The sequence below is a fragment of the Cynoglossus semilaevis genome, chromosome 12, assembly GCF_000523025.1.
Source record: "Cynoglossus semilaevis isolate Cse_v1.0 chromosome 12, Cse_v1.0, whole genome shotgun sequence".
NCBI classification, from domain to species: Eukaryota; Metazoa; Chordata; class Actinopteri; order Pleuronectiformes; family Cynoglossidae; genus Cynoglossus; species Cynoglossus semilaevis.
The window spans coordinates 15120729-15134282 of NC_024318.1; the positions used below are offsets into that span (position 1 = coordinate 15120729).

The 13554-nt window shown below is 39.5% G+C and overlaps 1 protein-coding gene across 4 annotated transcripts in view; it reads left to right on the plus strand.

The window, feature by feature from the left end:
* The window catches only part of LOC103387639 (E3 ubiquitin-protein ligase NEURL1-like), a 108492-nt gene that overhangs the window by 69555 nt on the left and 25383 nt on the right, over positions 1–13554 (plus strand). For all 4 annotated transcript variants that reach the window (XM_017037287.2, XM_025061223.1, XM_008322376.3 and 1 more), the window contains one exon: positions 9319–9571. In XM_017037287.2, coding sequence (XP_016892776.1) covers positions 9538–9571 — 34 coding nt within the window. In that variant the 5' untranslated portion in view covers positions 9319–9537. The remainder of the gene's footprint in view (positions 1–9318; positions 9572–13554) is intronic.

The following is a 13554-nucleotide window of genomic DNA, read 5'->3' on the forward strand; positions in this document are numbered from 1 at the left end:
TGAAGTAATAGTAAAAGCATAGTACAGCATACAGTAATGACGTCTGATTTGGACTCTGTATGGCACTGTAAGGTTCTAGTAGATGCCACTTTGCGGAGCTTGAGATAAAACCTGGTTAAAAATCTGTGATTATTAAGTGGAGCTCATACTGTATCTCAGAATCATCCAAAGCTGTTGCTTTGTAGCCAGCATGATGACCACCCTGTGGTGGTGACCTGCCTGATTCTTATATAAATGTTTAAATTCTCTACTACTTTCAAAGATTGACTTTGTTTTTTTTAACCGGATCATACCAGATGGCATTTAATTTCCTCAAGAGAAATTAGTGAAGACATCAGTAAATTTCACTGCACCACTGTGCCATCTGGCAAACCTTCAAGCTCTGTTAGGTTTGTTTTGGATATATGGAAGGAAGTTTCCTGCCATCCTATCACCCTGGGTGACACGTCTATGTACAGTACGTCTCAGCTTTTTGAAATGGATGCTGAGCTCCTCTCCAAGGTTGCGGCTAAAATATCAAGTGCTTTGCTTGGTATTTTTGTTGGGTTTTAAATAAGAACTTGGGCTTTGTGGAATGTATAATCACTTGTGCATTTAAATCTAGTATGAAGGTCCGAGGGATCATTACATTTTCCAAATAGAAAGTTATATTAAAGATAAAAAAATATATGAATGGATTCTTTTTGAATAAAGTAAATTGGTGAAAAATAAATACATTTTTTCACTGTACCACACTGTGGCCCTGTACCAAATGATCTATGGACCGGTACTGGTCCCTGGACCAGGGGTTGGGGATCACAGCATCACAGCCCCTCTGCTGGTTGGCCCATGTCATCCATCAGACCAGGATACCTTCCTACACTGCTCTGTCGTCCAATTCTGATGCGCACCTGTCCATTTTTTGTGTGCGTTAGGTTGTGAACGGGAGTCAGAGTGAACGTCCTGGATGTGTTTATAAAGACACTATTCTTGCAGAACCAACTTTACTGCAGCTGTGGTGGGAACGCCTCAGAATATCTGCTTCCAATGCTAGCCAGCACTTGTCTGTTTTTCCTGCTTCGAAAACTTGATTTGCTGGTTGATGTATCCCACCTGCCTACAACTGCCGCGATGAAGAGATTAACTGTCTTTCAGCTAATGTTGTTGCTGCTCAGCGTGCAGTCCGTCTTTTCTCACTGGGTGTAAATAATTCTAATGATATTTCATCACTTTACAGCAACAACAAAACACTGTTAAAGGCGTGGCTGAGTAAATTCTGAGTCTTCAAATTTGTATACATGTTTTCTTGTAATGTTTACAATTAAATACTAACTAAACTAACAGTTGGTAGGCCCTTGAAGAACATGCTGTGGAACATCCGTTAAGTTATGACAGATTAGACAAATAGGCCCACAGCTGTAGCACCAATTTGATCAGCGTGTTACACAATAATCACTGTGCATGCTCAGAAATCACGAAAAAACCTAGATATTATAAAAATGATCGTCTTGGACTTGCATTGAAATATTAGTTAATACAGGCCGATGTTGAGGATCGTCTGCACAATGTTACTTATCTATAGACGGGGGCTACACGTGACTCCGAGTGGCATTCCTAATGGCCTACGAATGGAAACCAAATCACAAGATTCACTCGAAAATATTTGCAGTCCATCTTTGTGAACAATCGAATAAATGGAAATATTGTTATCAAACGTAGGGTTGTCTGCGGACTGCTTATGACTGTGTGGCTCCATTCTAGCTTTACAAGTAGCAGTTTGAGCTAGGGGGCGAGAACGCATAACACGGTTGAAAAGATGACAAAACTGCTGTTATTTTACATTTCAATGTTGTTTACCTGAGGGTCTATGGCAGGGATTCTTAACCATAGGGCCAACTTTGGGTCGCCAGCGCCATCTAGAGGCATGCAAAAACTTCCAGTTTTGCACCCATGGGCCGCAGGACTGCATAGGTTATCAACTGAAGACACCAGAGACATGTTAAGCATAAGAGGCTCAGTTACAATACAGCTGTCAACCACATGGCAGCAGTAATGCCTCAGTCAGTTCTTTAATAAACAACAATATACAGAGAAGAGGAACTCTTCTCTATGGTAATTGTAGCAAATAAAAAGCATAGAGATGTTTTTTTAAAGACATTTTTGTGTAGACAAGATCCCAGGTGACTTTGAACTACAAAAAAAAGTGCCTCAAGGTCAAACCTGGACCCTGAAGTACCAATAATCAAAGTAAAAAGAGTGTCTAAAATATCAGACAATCCTGGATCGAAACTATATCTGATGATAACACCCAACGTTACCACACTAAAACATCAGTGTTCGCTGGAATTTGAGACAGACTCTTTGCACATTTTTCGTGAAAAAAATAACTGAGTGTTCGCTGGAATTTGAGACAGACTCTGCACATTTTTCGTGAAAAAAAATAACTGAAGCAAACCGAAACCAGTTATTCAAATGTCTTTAAATTATTTGGGAGAGTACAAAATAGTCCATGTTATAACTTGCCTCTGTTAGTGGTAGTCGTGGCACATTAAAACTCAGTAAACACCATCAGAGCCCTGGCCAGGTGAAACGAGCCTGTCGTGTCTCAGCTTGTACTTTAGTTGTCACCAACGCTGACTTCAAGCTTACAGGCTTACAACAAAATGTCACTCAGTCAGACGAATACATGGCGTGGAATAGTTTGATGTACGTGGCTGATAAATATCAGCTTTGTAGCAAATAGCTTATCTAGAACATTTGGTCTGTTAGTGACGCATATTGTTCTGTTCTGTTTTTCTCGACTGTAGTTTACTTTGTACGTTTTCACCCGTGGCACGTCTGCCTATGTCTGTGTATATTTTTGCCTTTGTATTCCTGGGCGAGGGGGCGGCGGGGATGGCAGTAAAATTATAATAGTGAATCAGCTTTGCCAGTAAGTGCTATGGTCTCTTTGCCTCTCATTTTACTGCCCTGACATAGGGTGTCACTACTTTTTTACACAGTATTCTTTCTGGGAAGCGTCGCAATCACCAGATCATTTAATCCCAAGAAGTTCAGAAGTAGGCAATACGTCTGGCTTAAGTTTCTCAAAGGTCTTTTACCCCACATCCAAGAGGCTTTTTTAGTTCTGACCGACTGCTAGAAAACTCCTGGTAATTAGCTGCTACGTCTTGATTAGAGAGTCGTTAGGATGAAACAATGACCCATTTATAGGATGTTGTTTTCTCCTTGGCCTATGAATAAGACCCTGGATTGTAGGCTGTCTGGTTCTGTGTTGTTTGTGTTGGAGAGCTGAGTGTATCAGGTGTGTTAAGCCACTCCCTCTGAACTTTTCTTCTCTTGATTGACATTGATTTTTTTTTTTCATTATCCAGACCACTGTCTTCTTTACCGAGAATATACAAATAAAGAGAATAAAGAAGTGAAAGCAGCTGATCCCACAGTTATAGTCCAGACCTGAATCACCACAATGATTTTTGCACAGTATAACCAGACTGATCCCACAGTTATAGTCCAGACCTGAGTCACCACAATGATTTTTGCACAGTTTTATAACCAGACTTATTTTTAATATTTTTATTTTCAAAATACCTCAAACGGCCCACGAGCCGTATGTTTGACACCCATTCCCTAGTCTTCAAAATGTGTATTGTTTTAAATGGTTTGATCTGAACCTTTAGCCTATTTAATCCATCATCTACCCAATATATTAACGTAAAAAATCAAGTTTTCATGTCAAAAAGTTTATTTTTTGACATGTCCAACTCTCCATGTGTTTGTTGTTTAACAACACTCTCTGTGAGCTGCTGGTTGATCTATAAGATCAAAATATTTGGCAAACGTAAAAAGACATTATTTGTGTTCTGTCCTCCTTTGTCGTTACATCATAATAAATTCATGCTCGGTGCTTTAATGATGCGTTGGGCCTAAGCTGGAGGGACCAGCTTGAATATTTATTGATAAACGTCATATTTCATTATAAACAGACTTTGTTCAAGGTTGGTTTACTTTTTGCTCCGCTTAACTTTCAAGCATATTTGAAGTCACGCTGCTAAGCTCTCTATTATTACAGCTTTAAAATGTTTATAACGTGTTACTAACAATGATGCAGAGACTGTAAACAGATGCAGTTTACTAGACTATTTTTGTTAATTGTAAATTCTCTTTTATTTACGTGGAATGATCTAAATAACAGCCCTTGCAACATCAGCAGAATAAAGAAATAATTAAAACTTTAAGTGGTAAATTGCGAAAAAAAAAGCTAAGTAGTTCAGCCAGAGTCCTTAGCAGTGTTCGCCTGGCCCTAGTATTAGGTTAGTAATATTTTCAACAACATATTAGCATCCGTCCATCCATCCGTCCGTATCCCAAATCACACTGCACCGTACCAACCCCCCTGAACCTTCCTGCGGATGGTGAGTCCACTGGAAGGTACCAACCGCCCTAACCGGGATTCAATCTTACCCAGGAGGTGAACCCTGGGGTCTCACACCAATGACAGAGACATTGCCTCTGGGCCAAAGTGCCACTTCCCTAATCATTAGGTTGGATAAACAGTCCAATTCACAAAACATCTCAGCATTCTGCCGTTTTAGAAACGGTGTCCTTGAAACACTTGCTCATTCGTCTTCTACCACCTAATCCTTTTGCGAGGCAGCTGGAGCCAGTCCCAGCTGTCATTGGCTGAAGGGGACAGCCTGGACAGTGTGCCAGTCCATTACGGGACCACAATATCGAGACAAACAGCCAGTCACAGTCGCAGTCGCAACCAATTAGCCTGATCCTGATCCTGCATGTGTTTAGACAATGAAGAGAAACCAGGGTACCTGGTTTTTACCTTAACATTATCAAGTGATGTGGTAATTATTAATAATAAAATAATTAATTTGTTTGCAGTGGAGAGATTATCAAGTGATGTGGTAATTATTAATAATAATAGTAAAATATAAAATAATTAATTTGTTTGCAGTAGAGAGATTAGTGTTTTTAATTTTAAAAATAATACAATCTTTCACGACAATGCCAACCTGCTGATGAAAGAAATGTATAAAGTCATTGAGCCACGAACTGACACACATTTAAATATAACCTAAACTTCTGCATCTTGATGGGTCTTGTTTACAGATGGAAACATCTGGGCCCTGATTACTGAGAGTGAGTCAGGCTGAAAAATGATGGCGAGGCAGATGGAGACAGAGAGAGAGAGAGAGAGAGAGAGTGAGTTCCGTCAGATGTCCAGTTATATCCAAAGATCAGTGGTTGACCTCTGGACCAGACATGTCTTTCCCAAAAACTTTTTTTTTCATATCCAGGGAGCCATTAGTCTCTTAATCAACACGTTTTGGCTGAGTGAGAGGATTAAAATAGAGAGCAGTATACTATAGTAGGTAGTACTGTAGTAACTTCACTATCACCTTCAACACAGTCTACACATTCTATCTATCCCATGTACCCTGGTCCTCTGTCAGGATCCTCTGTAATCAGCTCGACACCAGCGATGATTAACTTCTTCTTACATCTTCGCAGAGGAATGAAGCAACTCGACCGCTGGGTATCATTGGAGTGAGTAAATAACAGTAAAAGTCTTCGCTGTGTCTCACAGAGGAATGTTATAATGACTTGTTGTGAACACAGAACACTCTGTGCACCTATTTGCCAGCATTACAACTGCAAATTCTGTCTATTGACATGCGTAATTCTTGCCAATAAATAAACTCCGCCGCGGTACGTCTGCAGAAACGCTGCGAGTCCCTTCAAGCTACGGTTCGCTCGACAATGATCTCATTATCAAAAAAGTTTTTCCTCATTATCCGTCCTTAGGCTTTGTGGATTTTAAATGTTATGGGACAACTTGATTTAACCCTTGGCACATGCCTGCTGGGTGGGGTTCCCTTTTAGTTGACACCCCCACAGTGGGGATCATATGATGCTCTTGTGTTGCGCTGTAATGTTTTGCATATGGCTCCAGGACGGGGGGGCCAGACTCTGAGCTGAATGGTGTTTTTGTTCAGCATGAATCATCCCCAAAGAGAGCAAGCGTGCACACAGCTGCTTCAAACAAGGCTGTCAAGATGTCCACGGAGGACCCGCACCAGCACTGCCCACCAGGCAGCTGCTGCTTCCAGGCGCTCTTTAATCTAAAATAATCTTCTGTCGGAGGACAAGTCAGTCTGACTTTAGCGTACACAGACTCTACGCTGTATTATCGTGTTAACTTTGCCCCATGCTAATATAGCATGTGTATACATAAACTAGCACGCCTGTAGTTTCTTTATATTTTCTCTGAATTTTTGGGGATGTAATGGGTATTTTACTGTAGAGTTAAAGATGCAAATGGAAAATTGTTAGAGAAGCGAAGTTCATTAAAGGGCCAGTTGTGAAATCGAAAAGTATTGGCTTTTTTTAAATTGATTATTTTTTAAAGAGATACTTCAACTCTAAAAACCTTAGACCAGGGGTGTCATGGGCCAGACTCACAAATAAAACACACATCAGTGGTATTTGTTTCTCATACTGTCTCTATCTCGAGCTTTTCGAGTTCCTTTTTAATGTACCACACCAATGACAGAGACATTAGGGTATAAGGGCCAAATAAAACAACATGCTATTATTTATTCATGTTTTTTTTTCTTTGTAGTATTCATTAAAATCTGTAACCCCTACAAATGTGACGTTTTGTAGGGTATAAGGGCAAAAATTGCTAACATGCTATTATTTATTCATGTTTTTTTTTCTTTGTAGTATTCATTAAAATCTGGTTTTTGGTTTGGATTTACTGTTTTGGTTAGCTTATAGCTTGTTGTTTTTATTTTTTATAGGAATTAAAAGCCCCTCCATGAGAATTTTAAGCTTTAAGTCTAGGTGACTAACTTCCTGTTGCCTACTGGGATCCTATATCACTCCTGCCCTGTGTTGCCAATGTTTGATGCGTATTGCAAGCAAAGTAATAGATTTTTATGTTTTGTTTTTGCTTTCATTTCTACATATGTAGAAATGTTAGCCAACTGATCGGGTGCACAGCTGGAATCAAGCTGCTGTGATATCACTGCAATGATCATCATTTATCATTTCACAGTGAACAATACTTTTCCTTGTGCTACAGATTTGACAGGGCACTGATCAGCTGGCATGCCAAACTCTGTTAACCGTGGCTGCCATCACCACAGGAGGCATGCTATTGATTCCTCAGTGTTCTGCTCGCGTTTCTACTCAGATTTTATTTTTAATTCTTATTAAATTATTGCAAAGAATACAATTTTGTTTGAGTGCATTTTACGTAAAATGACTGTATACATGCTTCATGAAAAATCCCATGTTGCACTGTATGGTTTCATCCTAGCAGCAAATTACTTGCAGACAGTTGAAATGACTGCAATCAGTTTGTATAAACACCAAGAGAATATAGTAAATGTTCCAGAGCCAATACAGAGCCTTGCAGGGCCTGGCTGCCAGCGTTAGTTATGTATGGGCCAAGAACACAGGCAATATTGCCATTTCTGAACATGTAACTCGGCACTTACACAAGTTCTACAGTAAATATGTTTTTTTCTGTACATGAAAAGGTAAAGTGTCAAGCTACAACTGATCTTCTATATCAAAAATGGTAGGACATGTCAATGTAAAACCATAATGTTAGCGTTTACTTCTACATAAAAAAAAAACCCTCAGTCAGAGTTCAGATTTTTAAATTGTGATTGGCATTTGGACCTTGCTCAGAGCTGGTATCAACATCTGTTCCTGGAGATCCAATCACATGTCGACAGCTCTATAAGTTCAACTCCAAGCACTAATGATTCTGGAATGTGTCCTCAGATACAATCACAAAAACCACATATGGAGATGGTTTGAGGATGCATGTGGTCACATTGCTGAGCATGCATGAATGCAATCTGTCCTCAGGACAGATTAGAGATCAGCTGACACACACACTGATCAGCTGCAGTTCCACAGCATTTATTGCACTGTAAACTTTTTACTTGTGGCGAGAACCACAATATTAACATAGATTTGATTGCTTTTTTTCAGTGCTGTAATGCAAGAAGTGCGTTGGATTATTTGGATGCTTATTATTATATACGCACTAGGGAGGGCTCGATCCAAAACTCAGGTATTGGTCCAATTTTATTATCAAAAATTCAGGTTTGAACATTAAAAAAAAAACAAAACAAAACTATAGTGGTCCAATTGGATACCTTAGCCCAAACACTCAACTAAACTGAGCGACATTTTGTAAACAGGGACACTATTGGAGGTACTTGATTGATATCGTTAACGACAGATGCTCCAAGTTGCAGTATAGGTATTCGACATGAAAAAGTTGTACTAAGCCATTTCTTGTATATACACAACAACACATTGACAAACTGTAGATTCCTTTGTCGTAGACAGCCAGGTTGCATTTCGATGCAAAGACTAACAATGTCTATAGGCTATTCCGCTATTTGATACCATGTCTGTATTGCACACTATTCACAGGCGACAGCACAGCGAGCAGGACTGTGACATTGTGACCACTTTCTCGTACTTACTCCGCCGGTGAAAACAGAGTAGGAATTGTGGGTATCTTTTTTTAGGCCACTTAAATCTGAAATGTCTGAAAAAAGTGTAATTTCTCATTATAGCTGCGGAAAGCCTATATGAAAATATATGAAACGTGTCATTGGTTGATATCGAGCGCTCAGTGGTGCATTAAGAAAAGTAATTTCAATCATTGTGTGTTTTACTATCTGTCGGTTTCATTTATGTTCTTCTCACCTTACTTTGCTTTTAGTTGTTTTTGTAAGTGGGTGACTAATGAAAAGTGCGTTAGGAAAGCAAACAGGTTAGTCAACGGAGGGGTGGGAAAATCCCAATAGAACCTGTTCTTGGAAAGGCTGCACAACAGAGAGTGGAGCAGGTGAGGTCCTTCGTTTTCCCTGTGGGAAAATGTGTGTCATTAGTATTGCTTTGAAAAGATGCAGCATTTAACCACGTAATATACCATCGCTGCCCATATGCACATAAAACCTGTTAAATCTAGGCTTTCATGCACTGAAACCATTCTAAAGTTTAATTTTTTCCTTAAGAACAATGTCCTCATAATCATCAAGTTTAATCTTCTTAGGAGTACAAAGATAAATACAGAAAAACGAGAGTCTTTGTAAACAGAATGTAGCTGCTGCTCTAGTCTGTCAGTGTTTTATTATAAAAGTGGAGCTTGTGTTGACTTCAGCGTTAATATTCCTGAGAAGCTCCACCTCCACTCCCACCTTTTATGTTAATTCCAGCGTGATCCTGATGTCTGCTCCGACTCGAGGTAGCTGCTGTGTTTATGTGTGAGTGTGTGTGTGTGTGTGAAAGAGAGGGGGAGTGAGTGTGTGTCTATTGTAGGTCTCCTGGTTAATGTCGGATGAGCTTCAGCCACAACTGTCACAACCTGCCGCTCTGTCATTGTCGCCACTTTTGCGTCAGCGGCGTCGAGTGCGCACAATGTCACCGCTGAGGACGCGCAGTCGCCGGTGAGTCAGTGTGGACCATCCAGCCTGTTAGAGTGGAGGTGACCGCACCTTGCATCCAGCCATGGGAGGTCAGATCACCAGAAACACGATCTACGGTAAGGACGTGTGACGTCGCAGGAACTATTGTCATGTCTTTGTTTTCATTTATTTTTAATTTTTTAAAATAATTATTTCATTAATAAATTCAGCGGCAGCGTTACAAGAAGTAGAAGTCAGTGGAGTGGAGTTGAGCGCGTGCTCGTGCAGACTTTGCACGATGGAAATTGTATAGGAGCGTCATTGGTGCTTAAAATAAATAAGTCGAAGTAGCTTCTCTGGCTAACTTTGAACAACGACAGACTGCGTGAAATCACGATTTTTACTCCAGTACGAGTCACAGTACAATTAAACCCGCTGTGTAATTATATCACATTTATCCCAATTTGTCACATCTCTATTGTTCGTTGCACAAAGACAACTTTTGTTTACGATGTTCTGCCTCAGAGAAGTGGAGTTTTCATACTGTTTAAAACCAAATATTCTTTGTTTGGTGAAAATGTTTGTCTTCAACATGGGTTGAAGAAGTCCTTCCTGTTAATCGAATTTATATTATTTATAGTCTATTAAGTATGTGGTTGGTTATTGGCCTGAGCACATGTTGTCAGCTGGTCACAGTTGTATCACAACTTCATAACCAGACACCGTGTTGTCCTCTGACTCACAGGATAAATAGCTAATACATAACTAGCTGTTGGCCTGCTTTTTGATACAAGTGAAATGTTATGTATTGGTAAAGACTAATGTTGTTAACTGTTGTACAATAAATACGATTTGTTCATGGAATCGTACGTTAAATGTGCTAAACACTAAAAACAACAACTTCTACTACATATAATTAAATACAGTAGTCTGATATACAGTCAGTACTCGCATAAGAACATCAGAACATAAAACGGCTTACAATAACTTATTTAAAAATACTTTCACCTCAATCTCTCGTGTTATACTGTGGTTTAAAGTGTCAACAAATCAGATGTATTCCACTGTTGTTGATGGTCAATGGTGTCATAAATATTTGAGAAACAAATACGTTAGGACATTGTTTCCCAAAGACTGGGTCGTGACCCTCAGGTGGTTCACAAACGTTTTGGGTTCGTCTTGCATCATGTTTCCAAGGAGTTTACAGATATGTCTATTGATACGTTTTGGGTATGTTTGTGACTTTTAAAATATGGGTCCCCAGAAAAAAAGTTTGGGAAACTGCATTAGGACATTCTACACCTTAGGTTTTTGTTGTCAATGGTACTGTTCTGACTTGGCTTTTCAAAGGAACACAGTGATGTCACGTTTGTTTGTTTTGCCTACTGTGAGTTTATTGTTCAAAACAGATAAAAACAATCTTTCAGTTTCCACTTCTGAACAGGTAAGCGCCATCTTAAGGATTTTATCGTTGAATTTTCCAAAATCCTAGGTTTTTTTTTTTTTTTTAGAGATAGTTAGCAGTTTGATAATGATGAAGCTCTTGACAAATGTTGTAGTTGTGTTGGAGGAGTTCAACTCTCGAAAGTCGATGTGTTTTTTTTTTTCCTCCTATTTTCTTTTTTATTGGCATCTTTAAGGTTTCAGGGTTTTCCAGCCGTTACTGTTTACTTCCACAATGTTGCTGTTGTACTTCCTCCTCACCTCCGCCAGAATAAAATAAAAAATGATAATTTCCATGAAATAACAATAAAACCTTGGGTTCTGACAGCGATTGTGGGGATTAAAAAAATCTTGTGATGCTATTTTCTGCCAGTTGACACAGAGTAGGACAACTTTTCTTTTTTCTCTGCAACAGCGCAGGTGACGAGGAGGGCGCTGCTACAAATTCTTGGCCCTTTGACAAAACCTCAGTCAAGGCCGTGACAATGTAAATATCTATAATCCCTGTCATGGCCCTCGTCCAGCTTAGAGAATCTTGAATCATTCAGGGATCACTTCTCCACATTTGGCAATCCTCCCTGCTTGTACCATTGACATCCTGTGTGTGACTCCATGTCACACTATTTAGTTGCCATATTTTGGAGGCCTGACCTGTTGTCCAAAACTGAAGTTTTTTACTATAAAGACATCGGTTTTTACTAAAATAACTTATATAGAATTAGAACATAAACAAGAGAATAATTTACTAGACAAAGTGTCTTCCTGTGTAATAATTAAGGATAATTTTATAATTTACTAGACAAAGTGTCTTCCTGGGTAATAATTAAGGATGTCCGATAATTTCGGTCGACCAATGTTATCCACCCGATATTAGCATAATTATCTAATATCTGTAATCATTATCGGTTTTACCTCCGATAATGAAAACCCAATAACGCAATGCCTGAGTTTTGGCAAATATGCTGAAATCTCTTGGTTACCTCAGTTTTGGAGGCAAACGGATGCAAGTATTGGTATCGGTTGATATTGGAGTCGGTGTGGACTCCATTATTATCAGCATATTGGATATCGACAAAAGGTTAATATCGGATATCCCTAGTAGTAATTGTAGGCCTTTGTAGTAAGTTGTCTACAGTTTGATTTTTTTTTTTAAGGACATGACACGTTGGTAAAACAACACATTTGCCCTCCGGCTGCTCATGCTGCTGCATGTGTGCTTAAGTCACCTTGATATTGATGCCACACTGATTCAGGCAGTTTGTATACAAGACAAACCACTAAGGTGTACAGAGGACGTGTGGAGCAGGGCCTCTCTTTGTCCCTGGATTGTTTGTACTTCTAATTAATGACAACAGTGGCCTTCGTATTGTAGTCGGCTGGTGCTTTCACTAACATCAACCTTCCTCGCATTGCCTGTCTGACACCTCATCGTGACAGGGATCTGTTCACTGTTCATTGGAACATCGTCCGCAGGTCGCCCGACTGTAAACAAACTACAGCAGCTGCTCTATCACCAGAACCTTTGGCTCCAAATAACCTGTAGTTTACAGTCAATCATATGTGGTATTTTTATTCATCCGATTACTTAACTTTATATAGCCATCAGTTTGCTCTGGGTGCTGTTAATCCACTCCATCTTAATCTGAATGGGAGTATAGAGCAGAAATGATATTACAGCAGGGCTGTTTCTAAAAGCTGATGTGTTGATTTTGTTATTACATAAACAACTTTTTTTTACAAAAAGAATCTTAGCTGTTGTCTTGGCCGTGTGTGTGTTCATGGCATTAAGGGACATTAATGACAGCTCACACACCTTTGCATCTGCCGCCAGACCGACGCAGTTGAGACCGCAATATATGACAGACTTGCTGCCTAGAGTCCAATCCTGACAGTCTTAAGTGATTCGTCTCCAGGGTGCTTTATCAACGTCCTGACCCTCTTAGGTCAGCCTTGAATCACAGGAATAGTTGTCTCTCAGCAAACACTCAGACTTCGCCTCTGTCGTCTAATCCTGCTGCTCCCACACACAGCTCGAGTGTTAAAAATACATGTTAATTAGGCCTGATTATTATTATTTTTCTCTCTATGGTTTTGGTACAATGGTTTCTTGATACTTGTAGGTACAAAAAAAACTACCATTATTTGTTGCAGCAATATACAGAAAAAAAATAATGTTTTTTTTTTTTTTTTATTGTTCCAGAATGATCTCTGGGTAATTCACATATTGAGGAGTGAGCGTGAACTCAGATGTTGCTGTTATTACCAAGGGAGTGGCCTGTGATAAGACAGGCTAATGTAGCATATGTCAACACCCCACTACAAACAAAATGCTGCAGAAGTCACGTTTGACTTCTTGTTGCGTGATGTTTTTAAAATGTTAAAAAAAAAAGCGCTACAAGTTGTTAGAATTACTGTAAACATCGCGGCCTGTTGTAGCCCTGGACGTGCTGTTTGACATTTCCACAAACCTCAGTCACATTGAAATGTATCAGCGTCGACGTGTATACTAAATACAGTAGGTACGAGCTGTAGTGTGGAAACATGAGCTCACAGCTCCGTGTTGTCTGCAGAAACACAGAAAAGTCTTTGTAGGGACATGTGTGGACAGCAGAAATACACACACACTCACACACTTACATATGTGTATATTTAATTATTTTTCAACGTTCTGCACACT